This window comes from Typopeltis vanoorti, chromosome 15, assembly GCF_054136105.1.
Source record: "Typopeltis vanoorti isolate ZY-2024b chromosome 15, IOZ_Tvanoo_1.0, whole genome shotgun sequence".
NCBI classification, from domain to species: Eukaryota; Metazoa; Arthropoda; class Arachnida; order Uropygi; family Thelyphonidae; genus Typopeltis; species Typopeltis vanoorti.
The window spans coordinates 73,518,024-73,532,050 of NC_143563.1; the positions used below are offsets into that span (position 1 = coordinate 73,518,024).

General features: G+C 36.6%; 1 protein-coding gene across 3 annotated transcripts in view; it reads left to right on the forward strand.

Moving 5' to 3' along the window:
• Positions 1 to 14,027, forward strand: part of LOC150098886 (non-selective voltage-gated ion channel VDAC2-like) — a 98,952-nt gene that overhangs the window by 58,943 nt on the left and 25,982 nt on the right. For all 3 annotated transcript variants that reach the window (XM_090405322.1, XM_090405320.1, XM_090405321.1), the window contains exon 8: positions 11,616 to 11,673. In XM_090405322.1, coding sequence (XP_090261448.1) covers positions 11,616 to 11,673 — 58 coding nt within the window. The remainder of the gene's footprint in view (positions 1 to 11,615; positions 11,674 to 14,027) is intronic.

Here is a 14,027-nt window from a genome sequence, read left to right on the forward strand (position 1 = left end):
GGTATCGTAGAAAAAGATACTGGGAAGAAGTTGTTCTTTTTTATGGGAAATAGTACAGAACTGGGTTTTGCTGGCGTTGAAATTTATGAGGTTATCTAAACCCCCATTGTAGGATGGCTTGGAGATCAGAGTTGAGGGTGGTGGTGGTTGATGTTCTGTAGGATGAGGTGAATTGTGTAGGGTAAGGCTTATCAAATGTAAGTGAGGACTGTAGTGTGCTGTCATCTGCAAAACTGTGTATTGGGTTGGAGGTCAATTGCAGTAGGTCGTTGATGTACAGCAGGAACAGGGTTGGTGAGAGGACAGAACCTTGTGGGACTCCAGCATTAATTGAGTGGTGCGAGGATAGGGAGCCAACATCACACACAGTGTATGTCCAGACAGAAAACTGGCAATCCCCCTACAGAAGTCCTGGGTCAGACTGAATGATGGTAGTTTGCCTAGTAGGCCTTTGTGCCAGACCCGGTCAAAAGGCTTTGGAGATATCTAGTGCAACCACTTGAGATTCGCCAAACCTCTCCATAGCATTTGTCCAGAGATCTAGTAACAGAAATCTAGTGTAAATAGTATAGTATTTTTAAGAAGCACAGAAGAATAGGAGAGGAGGGGAATACTACTACTAGTAATTATATCTGATGATTTGAGCACAGTTAGGGTAGAAACTCATGAAAACAATAAGAACATTCCAGTTTCGTAGAGTTCAGTGGTTGCTCATGCGCTGTCATCGATGATCACAGCTGTGTTCCTGTTCATTTAAACTTTCCAATTGTTGTCGTGGTTGTTGTGAACGGTGATAAATTTCTGCTGTTAAATTTTCTCTAAATTTCTTGGCAAATTATGGCTGAAAAACGTCAGCATCGCTACAATATTGCATACAAGCTACGTGTGATTGCATATGCTAAAGAACATGGAAACAGGGCTGCAGAGAGGCATTTTGGACCTCCCCCAACTGAGAAAATAATAAGAACTTGGTGCAATCAGGAAGAGGATCTAAAAAAGCAACTGGGATGCTGTGAAAACTGAGACAGTACTTAAATCATTTAAGAAGTGTGGCATTAGTAATGGATGGGATGGTACAGAGAACAATTTATTGTATGAGAATTCATTCTGATTTAGAAAAGGTTTCAAGTGTCTCTTCATTTAGCTCTGGAGATGAATTTCTGGGTTTTGATGAAGAAGATTAAAAGGTGGGTACTCTTTCCTAGTTAGATTAGGTATTTGTTGAAAGTAGACTTACTTATTACTTTATATTTGAAATACTGTAAATTCATTATAATATTCAGTGATAAAGTTTTTTCCCTAAAAAATGTGTACAAAAAAGGGGGTGCATCTTATACACTGGAAAATACTGTAATTATGGAATGTAGATTATGAAGACAGATTAGAGTATGTGGATGGACTGCAGACACTAGTTAATAGAATTTTTCTCTGTTAGCAGTGAGTGAGTAGAGCAGTTTGCCTGTTGAGGTGGTGAGTGTATCTAGTATGGATGAGTTTAAGAGAAGGTATGCCAGCAAGTATAGGTAATGTATATGATATCAATGGGACATTATATCAAGCAATACTTGGTCTTTATTTGAGTTGTAAGACAGCAGTTAGAATTGAAGGAAGTACAGGAACATGTTTTGATGTTAAATCTGCTGTCTGACAAAGCTGTACATTATCCCCTCTGTTATTCATTATCTATATGGATCATATTATGAAGGAAAGTGGCATTAAACTGGATATCAAAATCTGCTAGATTCCCTGACTAAATTGAATAACTGTTGTAATAGATGTTGTATGAAAATCAGCAATAACAAGACAACGACAATGAAAATAGGCAGAAGCATTGAAAATATCAACTGAATTATGAATGGATAGAACAAGTACATTTCAGCTACTTAGGCATGATTTTTAGTGAAGATCGGGCGGCTCGTGCATAGGCACTGCAGAACTGCAGCACCCCCAATTTTTCTCGATATATAAATATATTTATTGATTTATTTATATTTACTTGTAATATTTAATTTTATCATCAACAATCCTATATAATTCTCTTATTTTGTATAAAAAATAATAAAAATCCATCTTGTAGCACTTAGGAAGGCGAAGGACGCTAACAGCACTGTGTTTACCACAGTGTCATATTGCTACGTCCTTTAATCCATTCCTTTAATTACAATTAAAGGAATGGATTTTATTTTTAAGTAATTGTGAATTATACTAAACTGTATAATTTTATCGATAATAAACAATATTTTTTCATGTTTAATTTTTTTAAAATTTTTACCATAATTTTGATATTTTATCCAAACACGTATACACTGTACTTACAGTGTGTATGTATATTTCGAAAGTTGCAGCACCCCCACGATTTTAAGCCACGAGCCGCCACTGGTGAAGATGGTAAATTAAATATGGAAATAGACAACAGAATGAAGAAAGCTGGTACGATAGGAAGTCAACTGAATAAATGTATATGGAATAAGAGAGAAATTAGTCAAAACACTAAATTTGCTGTATACAAAAAAAAGTGTTCAAGCCAGTTTAAACTTATGGATCTGAGAGCTGGGTTAGAAATACAACACTTGACCAAAGACTAGAGACCACAGATATGAGAGTCCTGAGAAAGATTAGGGGTGTGAATAAATGGCATCAATGGCAGTATCATGTTAAAAACAAGGATATTAGGAAAGAACTTGCCATTGTTAGCATCCAGGAATGTGTTAGCAGAGTTAATCTCAGATGGTATGGTCACTTAAACAGAATGAGATAGGAAAGATTAGCAAAACAAGTGTTTTCTGCCAGATTGGCAGGAAAAAAGACCCAATAGAAGACCATGATATAGGTGAATTGATACAGTAAAAAAAGTGCCTTAGAAGATAGAAATATAAGATCTGATAATGTTAGAGTCTTGACAAATAACAGATTGATTTAGAGGAAAATTGTTGATAGGAAATTAGTAATGATGTAAGTTTTTCATGTAGTACTATCATAATATCTTGTACACCCCCTTGAGGGTACATGTCAGGAATTTGATGATGATGTGCAGTTAATATTCAAAAGCCAGTTACTACTGTGCCTGAAAAGTGTGTTCTCTCTCTATATTGATATATGGCTGTAAAAGTATATCAATGAAAGAACAACACAACTTATACGGAAAGATGTATGCTTGATATCACAAGACTGGCTCACAAAAGGAATACTTGAATAAGAAATCAAAAATCAAACTGAGTCTCTGATGTTATAGAAAGATTATAACATCTGAAATCACATAGAGCTAGACACATTTCTCGAAGAAAGTACCAGGTTGGACTCATGGAAGGGAAAACCACCACACTACTTACCAAAATTGTGATGGATTGATGAAATCATCAGAATTGTAGGAGCAAGGAAGTAAAGCCATTGGTAGGCAGTCTTGGATTGATATTGGAAAGGCATTCATCATCCTGCATTGGCTCAATAATGGCTGTTGATGATGTTAATAATGAATCAACATTTAATGTCATGTTAATACTTTCACTACTGGAGCTGTAGTGAAATTTGCTTGATGCTTTTTTGAAATTTTTTTTTTATCCCGCTCACTAAAAAAGTTGTAAATCTATGATGATGCATCAGTATCATAGGTAGACTAAAGATTAGATAATATGTCCAAGAGACAAAACATGGTAATTTTCAAGCCACTTCAGCCTTCCATTAAGCAGGATAGTTATCTCACCCCTGCTGATAAAAAGCATCTACCTCATTAGCATTTTGATAAATATCCATACCACCATGAGAAGCAAACCTTCCCTTTTTGGTTAGATATGCTTATCTGCAGACAGGCCACCCATGCTTTCCTGTTATTCATGTTGTTTTTAGTGTACTTAATACAATCTTCATGTTGCAGGAGATTGTCAATAATACATGTGACCAGTTACTAAGGGCTTGAAAAATTATTTTTGCAGTTGTAATTCCCGAAATGTTTAAATATACAGTTGACCCTTGACAATATCGGTTTAAATCTGCTTATACAGATTTTTTTCAATAAATATATTGGAAATTTTTTTGGAGATTTGCAACAATTTGAAAAAACTTGAAGAAGAGCTGCATAACCTAGAAATATCAATAAAATTAAGAAAAAGTTAGGTATGTCATGAATGCATAAAATATATGTAGATACTAGTCTATTTTATCATTTATATCATAAAATATACATAAATCTAATAAAAAGGTAAAATTTCTCAAAACTTACACAAACATTTACAGACTGTACATTGCAATAATTGCAGTCGAGAGAAATATAAACAAATGTAACGATGCAGTATTAAATCCTAACATAATCAGCAAAATTAACTGTTATTAAACAATTAATTAGTTAAATTTAATTAATTAGCCTAAAATAATTTTATAACGATTCATTCATTAGTGTATAGGCTAGGCTACCATAAAGCAATCATATTGCTGCTTCCTCGTTATTAGTGCATGATAACTACCTGTGAAAATAAATATGAATGTCTTTTTCACATTATCTTTTCATTTTTGATGTCTAGTGTTAGTAATATGTATAACATGTACAGTGTTTTGTATCATAATTGTATTTGTATCATAAGACAATATTGATGTAGGTACTAATAGACTGATGATTTATCTTTACAGTACTATAAATGTATTTTCTCTTCCTTATGATTTTCTTTTCTCTAGTTTACTTTATTGTAAGAATACAGTATATAATACATATGACATACAAAATATGTGTTAATCAACTGTTTATGTTATCGATAAGGCTTTCAGTCAACAGTAGGCCTATTAGTAGTTAAGTTTTTGGGGAGTCAAAATTATACATGGATTTTCAGCTGCATGGGGGGGGTCAGTGCCCTAAACCTCTTGTTCAAGGGTCAACTGTATTAAATTGGCAGTGAAAGGTATGTAAGTTTTTTTTTGAAAGTATTATGTTAGTGAAGGTATTAAGCATGCTATTTTAAATCCCCGTGTTAAGGCTTAAGTGCTGAGAGGACATCGTGTTGGAAGTTTAATGGAGTATTGACAGCAATAAGCAAAGATTAAGGAGTGCTTAAGAGTCAAAGCTATATAACTGAGAGGAGACCTCCACGTAGCATTCAAAGGAATGCAGACAACCGACCAGGGCTTCTGACCTAACATCCAATCATCACCTTCTCGTGGTGCACCCTGTTAGGTATCTACCTGGATACTGAACGGACAAGGATGGGCTGGCAATTTGGGATTTAGCTGACCAAATTGTATTCTTATTGGCTTAAACCAAAATTTCAAATGATGATACAACATGAGAGAATTTCATGCCGGCTGGGGCATTGCCCAGTTAAACAAGTCCCGTTGTTTTTGCCAGGGAACCAGGGCAAACAGCAAAAAGTCAACTACTGGAACAAATCCTAAAACTTACCCCGACTCAACATCAACAGAGTTCAAGATCGGTACTATCAACATAAGAAGTCTGATTGGCAAATCAGACTTCTTATGTTGTCTGATTTGCCAATCTAGCTGAGGAATTGGATAAGTACTAGATCGACATAATAGGGGTGACTGAAACAAAATCCACAAAAACTGGCGAGATCTTCCTGAGCAATAAATACAAAATGTTATATTCAGGCAATGACAATCAAGGAAAAGAAGGAATAGCCATAGTATTCAACACTAAATATGAGGCTAATCTTCTTGAATGGCAGGCAGTCTCAAGTAGAGTTGTGGGCAAATATCAGAATTGGGAACTGGACAATGAGACTTATTTGTGCATATGGTCCCACAGAAGGTTCTTTCTCCTAAGGTAGCAGTGGAGGCATTTTTTGAGGCTTTAGAGAAAGCAACAGACACAATGAAAAAAGGAAAAGTTTGTCCTTGTTGGGGATCTAAATAGCAGAGTAAGAAATGATTGTCACGCATATAAAAATATTTTGGGAAAATTTGAAGAAAAGAGCAATGATAAATAATAGCACACACCTTTCGGAGTTCTGTTCAGGACATGGACTGGTTATGACTAACACAATGTTCCAACGTAAAAATGTGCACAAATTCACATGGAGAGAAGAGGCAATGAATAAGAAAAGTCTCATTGACTATGTTATTGCTGATAGTGATATTTTCTCACTGGTGCAAGACACTGGAGTGTACAGAGGATTTGAAATTGGAAGTGATCACCAATTAGTCTTGAGCAGGAAAAAATTGAATTTCCTATTGAGAAGAATAACATGTAAGAAAGTTTTAAAGTGAATAAAAGTTGAACAGCGCTCAGATATGAACTGTAGACTAAAATACACAATATTATTAAGGAAAAAATGAAAGTGTTTGAGAACAGGAACCAAACCTTGGAGATTCAGTGGAAAATCCTGAAGAAAACATTGATTGATTCAGCCAGAGGGCATGTGGTGAGTTTGTCTACAAGAATAGAAAAAATCAGAACTCTATGGTGGACACAGGAAGTTAAAGAGACAGTGAAAGAAAAGAAGAAAGCATATCAAAAGTTCCTGGCAAATAAGTCAGCTTGTGCTCTTAGAGAATACAGAGACAAATGTAAGAAAGCTAAATACTGTGTAAAACTGCTAAAAGTCATGGAAGGACTTTGGCAAGAAGATAGAAAATAAATATCAAGAAGAAGCTCAGAAATAGATGAAAGAGGAATGCTGTAAATGGAATTAGAGATGATAAAGTTAATTATCATCTCTAATTCCATTTACATTCCATTTATATGAGATGGAATCTCATATAAATGGAATTAGAGATGATAATTAGAGATCATGAAAACAGGAGAAAAAGATATCCTTGAAGTATCGAGTAATTACTTCGAAAAACTGCTAAATGAAACAAGCAGTGGTGACAGCACAGTGGTAAAAAACACTTATCAGGCATGCAGTTAGGAATACATATCCATACTTGAAGTAGAAAAAGCCATCAAAGGCTTAAAATGTGGAAAGGCAGCAGGAGTAGATGATATTCGACCAGAAATGCTGAAGTATGGTGGTATAAGAGTCTTGCAGTGGCTGCACTACATAGTTCAGAAAGCCTGGACAGAGGGACAAATTTCCAATGATTGGAGTAGAGCTCTCATAGTACCCACATATAAAAAGGGAAATAAAACTGAATGTGAGAATTACAGAGATGTTTCCCTACTGAGTGTTCCTGGCAAGATCTGTGCAAGTATACTTGAGAAACGGTTGAGAAGAATTGTGGAAGAAAAGCTTGGTGAAGAACAAGCTGGATTCAGGCCAAATAGAGGCTGTCAGGATAGATCTTCACTTTACGACAAATAGTCGAGATAGCATGGGAATATAACAGAGATCTGTATTTAAGTTTTGTCGATCTGGAAAAGGCATAAGACAAGGTGCCAAGATAGAAGCTATTCAACATGCTCCAGTTATATGGTGTCAATGGGGCATTATATCGAGCAATACTTAGTCTTTATTTGAGTTGTAAGTCAGCAGTTAGAATTGAAGGAAGTACAGGAAGATGGTTTAATGTTAAATCTGGTATGAGACAAGGATGTATATTATCCCCTCTGTTATTCATTATCTATATGGATCACATTATGAAGGAAAGTGGTATTAAACCTGTTATCCCAATTGCAAAATATTTTAAAATAACAGGTGTAATTAACTGCATATTTAAGCCAAACCTAGTTCAAAAACAAACCAGACTAAAAGTATACAAAACATTAGCCCTACCAGTCTTGTTGTTTGGAAATGAAATCTGGATAATAAAACAAAAAGACAAACAAAGATTAATAACAGCAGAAATGAAGTTTATGTGAAAAACCGCAAAGTATACTCTATTTGATCACAAAAGAAACGAAGAAATTATGAATGAATTAAACCAAGAACCAGTAATAGAAAAAATTAAAAAATATAAACATAAATGTTTAAATTAATATGTTCAAAGAATGAAAATAGAAAGATTACCAAAACAAGCCTTAAAGTACAAGCCATTAAGAAAAAGAAAACCAGGACATCCTCTGAAATGATTCAACGATGACTTCTAAGGCTGGAACATCTTCGCTATGCCTAAACCTTTGATATGCATGATGATGATCAAAATTGGAGATGTTAATCTCAACTCTTTTCTTTATACGGACAATGTTATACTTCTAAATAAATCCGCTACAAGTCTGCAAGATTTCCCTGACTAAATTGAACAACTGTTGTAATAGATATGGTATGAAGGTCAGCATTAAAAAGACAAAGACAATGAAAATAGGCAGAAACATTGAAAATATCAACTGCATTGTGAATGGAGAACTTACAGAACAAGAAGTAAAACATTTCAGCTACTTAGGCACGATTTTTAGTGAAGATGGTAAGTTAAATGTGGAAATAGATAACAGAATCAACAAAACTGGTATGGTAGGTAGTCAACTGAATAAATTTATATGGAATAAAAGGGAAATTAGCCAAAACACTAAATTAGCTGTATACAAGACAGTATTGAAACCAATTTTGACTTATGGATTTGAGAGCTGGGTTAGAAGTAAAACACTTGACCAAAGACCCAAAGACTAGAGACTGCAGATATGAGAGTCTTGAGAAAGATTAGTGGCATGAACAGATGGCAGCAATGGCAAATCATATTAAAAAACGAGGATATTAGGAAAGAACTTGATATTGTCAGCATCCAGGAATGCATTAGCAGAGCTAATCTCAGGTGGTATGGTCACTTAAACAGAATGGGAGAGGGAAGATTAGCAAAACAAGTGTTCTCTGCCAAGCTGGAAGAAAAAAGACCCGGAGGAAGACCAAGATATCAGTTGATTGATACAGTAAACATTGTACTCTATCAATGTAAAGAGCCTTAGAAGACAGAAATATAAGGTCTGATATTGGAGTCTTGATATTTAACAGACTGATTTGGAGGAAAATTGTAGTTAGGAAGTTAGTAATGATGTAAATTTTTCATGTAGTACTATCATATCCTGTACACCACCCCTTGAGTGTATATATTAGGAATTTGATGATGATGATTAGAAAAGATTAAAAACAAACTATTTTTAATGCTTCCAATATTTTGTCTTTATTGTAATGCGCACGCGCGCACACACACACACAAAAGCAATATAATACTGAAGGAAACATGTGGATATGACTAAATTCCTATCTTGGTGGTTTGCCCTGTGTGGATGTTTGTAAGTTTTTGCGACTAAGTTGTAAATTGGGACCTCTTATGATTAATGTTTTCCAAATTTTGGGAAGTTTCTTACAACCATATTTATTTCAATTCGGTTAATTTCTGATGACTCTGCAGATTCCAAAAACGATCTTCCTTTTTTTTTTAATTTACTGTGATGAAGCATGTTGGTTTTTTCCAGAAGATCCTGTGAGTAGTATTCGATACATGGTCTGCAAGACTAGATTGATCATAGTCATGATTACAGATGTTAGGTATATGTTCAACTAAACGGTGGCTGCTCCACCTATCTGCCCAAAATATGCCAACTTGCAAGGAAAGGGTTCTTTATATACTCCAGGCACTGAGAGTGGAGGGAGCTTATCTTTGATTTTGATTGGTAGAATGATAAGATAGTAAGTTTTTGGTGGGGCTTAAAAGCTGTGGAGAGGTTGTATTTTTTTAAAGACCTGGCTATTTTTTCTGATTTATCTTGAACATAGGGGATGGTGATAGTATTTCTGAAGGGATGGCTGAGGATGATAACTTTTTTTTTTTTTAAATTCTGTGAGAATTGTAGCCAATTAGATAGGAAGGTGTTGTGTATATGGTTGAGTTCTGTTGAAAGAGAGGTTCCACTGGAACAAAGATAATAGGCTTTATTGGTTAGACTTTTAATGATGCCTAGTTGGCCCAGTGATTAACCTATCCACTCTCCAGCCAAAAGGCTGCAGGTTCGAATCCTGCCATGGGCATGGATGTTTATGATTGTCTGTGAAAATACTAGTGGTGATGGTCAGCAATAGATGATGAAGGTAGTTGCAGTTCATTGTAGTTGGTGGATTGCGTGGTGGAGGCAGAGAGTTGTAGATTGGGTGCCCTCCTTTGATGAGTCCTTAAACCCCCTGGAGGTGTCATATAATAATATTGTTCATAGGTGGTGGGAAAGTTTGTGAATGTATGTGCCTGTGTGAGTGAATTTTTTATATACAGTGAAGGAGAGGTTATTGTTTGGAAGATGTGTCAGTAATGTCTAGGAAGGGTAAACTGTTATTTTCCTTTTCCATCATAAACTGGATTCCTGGATGTAGACTATTGAGGTGGGGGGAGTGAGTCTTTGGTGCTCCATGCTATATATTGTCAAAAACAGCTAGCAAACTCTCTTATTCTCTCACTGGACTTGCCACATCCTATATAAAAAAAGCTCTACTCATTTTAAAACCTTGATTGAAAATCTAACTTTAAATAATACAGATATATTGATAAGCTTTGATGTCACCTCACTGTTTACCAGTGTTCCTTTGAATGACACCTCAACACTCTTAAAAACGTTTTTCCTTATATTTTAGATCTCTTTTCCTTTGCCATCAATTCTGGTTATTTTTCTTGGAGGAACAATATTTACAAACAGATAGAGGGAACTTCCATGAGCCCCCCCCCCCCCCACTTGCCAGTTTTTACATGGAAAATTTTACAGGCAGATACATTCACAAACTTTCTGACCATCACCCCCCCCTGAACAATATGGCATCATTAAGACTCTAATCAATAGTCTACAATCTTTGTTCCAGTGGAACCTCTTTCAACAGAACTCAACAATATACACAACACCTTGCTATTCAATGACTACAGTTCTTATAGAATTTAAAAAAATTTAACAATCCTCCCCCACCAATCCTTGGTCATCACCATCCCCTAGTCCAGGGTACATCAGAAAAAACATCCAGGTCTTTAAAAAAATACAACCTGTTCACAGCTTTTAGGCTCTACTGGAAACCTGCTATCCATTCTACCAAATATCAACTCCCACCACTCTCAGTGCATGGAGTATATTAAGTACCCTGTTTCTGCAAGTTAGCATACTTTGGGCAGACAGATGGATCAGCCACCATCCATTTAGATGAACACAAAACTTACATCTGCAATCATGACTATGGTCAATCTGGTCTTGCAAACCATGTATTGGATTCCACTCACGGGATCTTCTGGGAAAAAAAACACCATGCTCCATCACAGTAAATTTAAAAAAGAAAGACTGTTTTTGGAATGTGCAGTGGCACTCAGAAATCAACCGAATTTCAGCAAATATAGTTGTAAGAAACTTCCCAAAATTTGGGGAACATTATCATAAGAGGTCCAGATTTACAACCTAGACCACATACAATCATTCATAGAGGGTGAATTAGGAATTAGGAATTTAGATTCATATCCACATGTTTCATTCAATATTGTGCTGTGTGTGTGTGTGTGTGTGTGTGTGTGTGTGTGTGTGTGTGTGTGTGTGTGTGTGTGTGTGTGTGTGTGTGTTGCAAGTGTTAGTTATATTCCCCTGAAGATGTCTGGGAAATATTGGAAGCATTAAAAATAGTTATTAATCCTTTCGTAGTACTGTCAATACTCCATTAAACCTCCAACATGATGCTATTTTAAGCATGTTAATCTCATCACATTTTTCAAATAGATTATTTCCATGTTTTCCTTTATGATTCATTAAAAGTTCATTACAATCAAACTTATCTTTTATTTAGGCAAAAGTAAATAATTCCAGCCAAGTAGGTCTATCATTTACACACAGGATTCAACAAGGTATTGGATCTTTTCAATTGAAATTTGTAATCTCTCTCTCTCTTTTATATATAAAGTTGTAAACCTGCAGTACATTAATACCATGAGTGGAATAAGTGTTATATAGTCTGGGAACCCTGCTTTACGGGTCAAACATGCAACATTTTTAAGCCACTGCAGGACTCCAATAAGCAGGATGTAGTCTGCCACAACCATACCTGTAGTTGCTGTACATATAATGCAAAATAAAATGAATATGCTTGATAGTTTGGTTAGTTCACATCCTTAAAAAATAGTAACTAATATTTAAGGAATTGACAGCGTATACTGGAAATATAGATTAAATAAACTTTAATATACACTTTCCGATATTTCGGCGAACGTCACGTTGCCATCTTCTTGGGAACTTACTAAAAAGACACGTGCACACAAGTACTAATAACAGCAAATGAGACTGAAGCTAGGAAGCTAGCGTTTTCCTAAAGTCCTGATGGTGCCCCCTGGCGGGCTATATTGGTAGGTCTTGGCCTTTGGGCTGAAGTTCTTCTGATAAAAGTTTCCCAAATTTGGGGCAGTTTCATGCATCCAAATTTGTTGAGGTTTGGCATGTTCCTAAGGGCCGAGGCTGATTCCATGAATAGTCTTTCATACTTGAACTTGCTGCGGTGTATTACTGTGGCTTTCTTCCATCTTATTCTGTGGCGAGTATCCAGAGCGTGGTCTGCAAGCCCAGAGTGGCTGTACTGGTGAAATCGGATGTAATCCTTGTGTTCCGAGATTCTGATATTTGCTGTCCTGCCTGTTTGGCCAAAGTAGGACAGTTTACAGCTGCAAGGGACCTGGTATACACCAGGTAGGTCTAGGGGAAGTGGTTGGTCTTTGGTGGAGCGGATAAGGGATGCCAGTTTTCTGTGTGGTTTGTAACAAGTGGTCAGGTCATGTTTTTTTAAGATTTTATTGATTTTTTCCGAGGTGCCTCTGATGTAGGGAATAGTGATGGATTTAGAGTAATCTTTTTTGTGAAGGGGAGGGGGTGGTGGGTTGTGGATAACTGGGTTAAGTATTTTTTGGAGGGGGTAGCCGTTGGCTGAGAAAGTGTCACGGATGTGATTTAGTTCAGTGGTTAGGGCTTGATCATTAGAACAGATTATTTTTGCCCTGTTGAATAATGTTTTAATAACTCCATATTGTTGTGAGGGGGGGGGGATTGTTGGTGAATGTATCTGCCTGTATGGGTGGGTTTTCTATAAACTGAGAAAACCAAGGTTCCATCAGGTTGGCGGGTGACTAGTGTGTCTAGGAAGGGGAGGTTATTGTTTTCTTCTTTTTCCAGGGTGAATTTGATTCTAGGGTGTTGGTTGTTCAAGTGTGTTAGGAAGGAGAGGAGTGAATCCGGGCCATGTGGCCAAATAGCGAAAACATCATCAACGTAGCGAAGCCATATGGTAGGTTTTTGTGGGGCTGAGTTTAAGGCTTTCTCTTCAAACATCTCCATGAAGAAGTTGGCCAAGGGTGGGGAGAGTGGTGAACCCATGGCTGTCCCTTCTATCTGTTTGTAGAATTTTTCCTGCCAAACGAAATAGCCTGAGTTCATTGTAAACTGAAATAGGGCTGAGATATCGGGAGGAAATTTAGCTTGGATTAGCTCTAAGGTTTCTTTGAGGGGGACATTCGTGAATAGGGAGGAGACATCAAAACTGACCATTATGTCATTATGTTGGAGTGTAAGGTTTTCTATACTGGCTTTGAAGTGGGCTGAGTTTTTTATGTGTGATGGTGTATTGCCAGTATAGTGCGAGAGCGCTTTGGCTAAATGCTTGGCTAGTTTGTAAGTGGGGGAATCAATGCCATCCACTATGGGACGTAATGGCACATTTTCTTTGTGTATTTTTGGGAGCCCATATATGCGGGGGGGTCTAGAATGGAGATGTTTGAAGAGAAAGCCTTAAACTCAGCCCCACAAAAACCTACCATATGGCTTCGCTACGTTGATGATGTTTTCACTATTTGGCCACATGGCCCGGATTCACTCCTCTCCTTCCTAACACACTTGAACAACCAACACCCTAGAATCAAATTCACCCTGGAAAAAGAAGAAAACAATAACCTCCCCTTCCTAGACACACTAGTCACCCGCCAACCTGATGGAACCTTGGTTTTCTCAGTTTATAGAAAACCCACCCATACAGGCAGATACATTCACCAACAATCCCCCCCCCCCTCACAACAATATGGAGTTATTAAAACATTATTCAACAGGACAAAAATAATCTGTTCTAATGATCAAGCCCTAACCACTGAACTAAATCACATCCGTGACACTTTCTCAGCCAACGGCTACCCCCTCCAAAAAATACTTAACCCAGTTATCCACA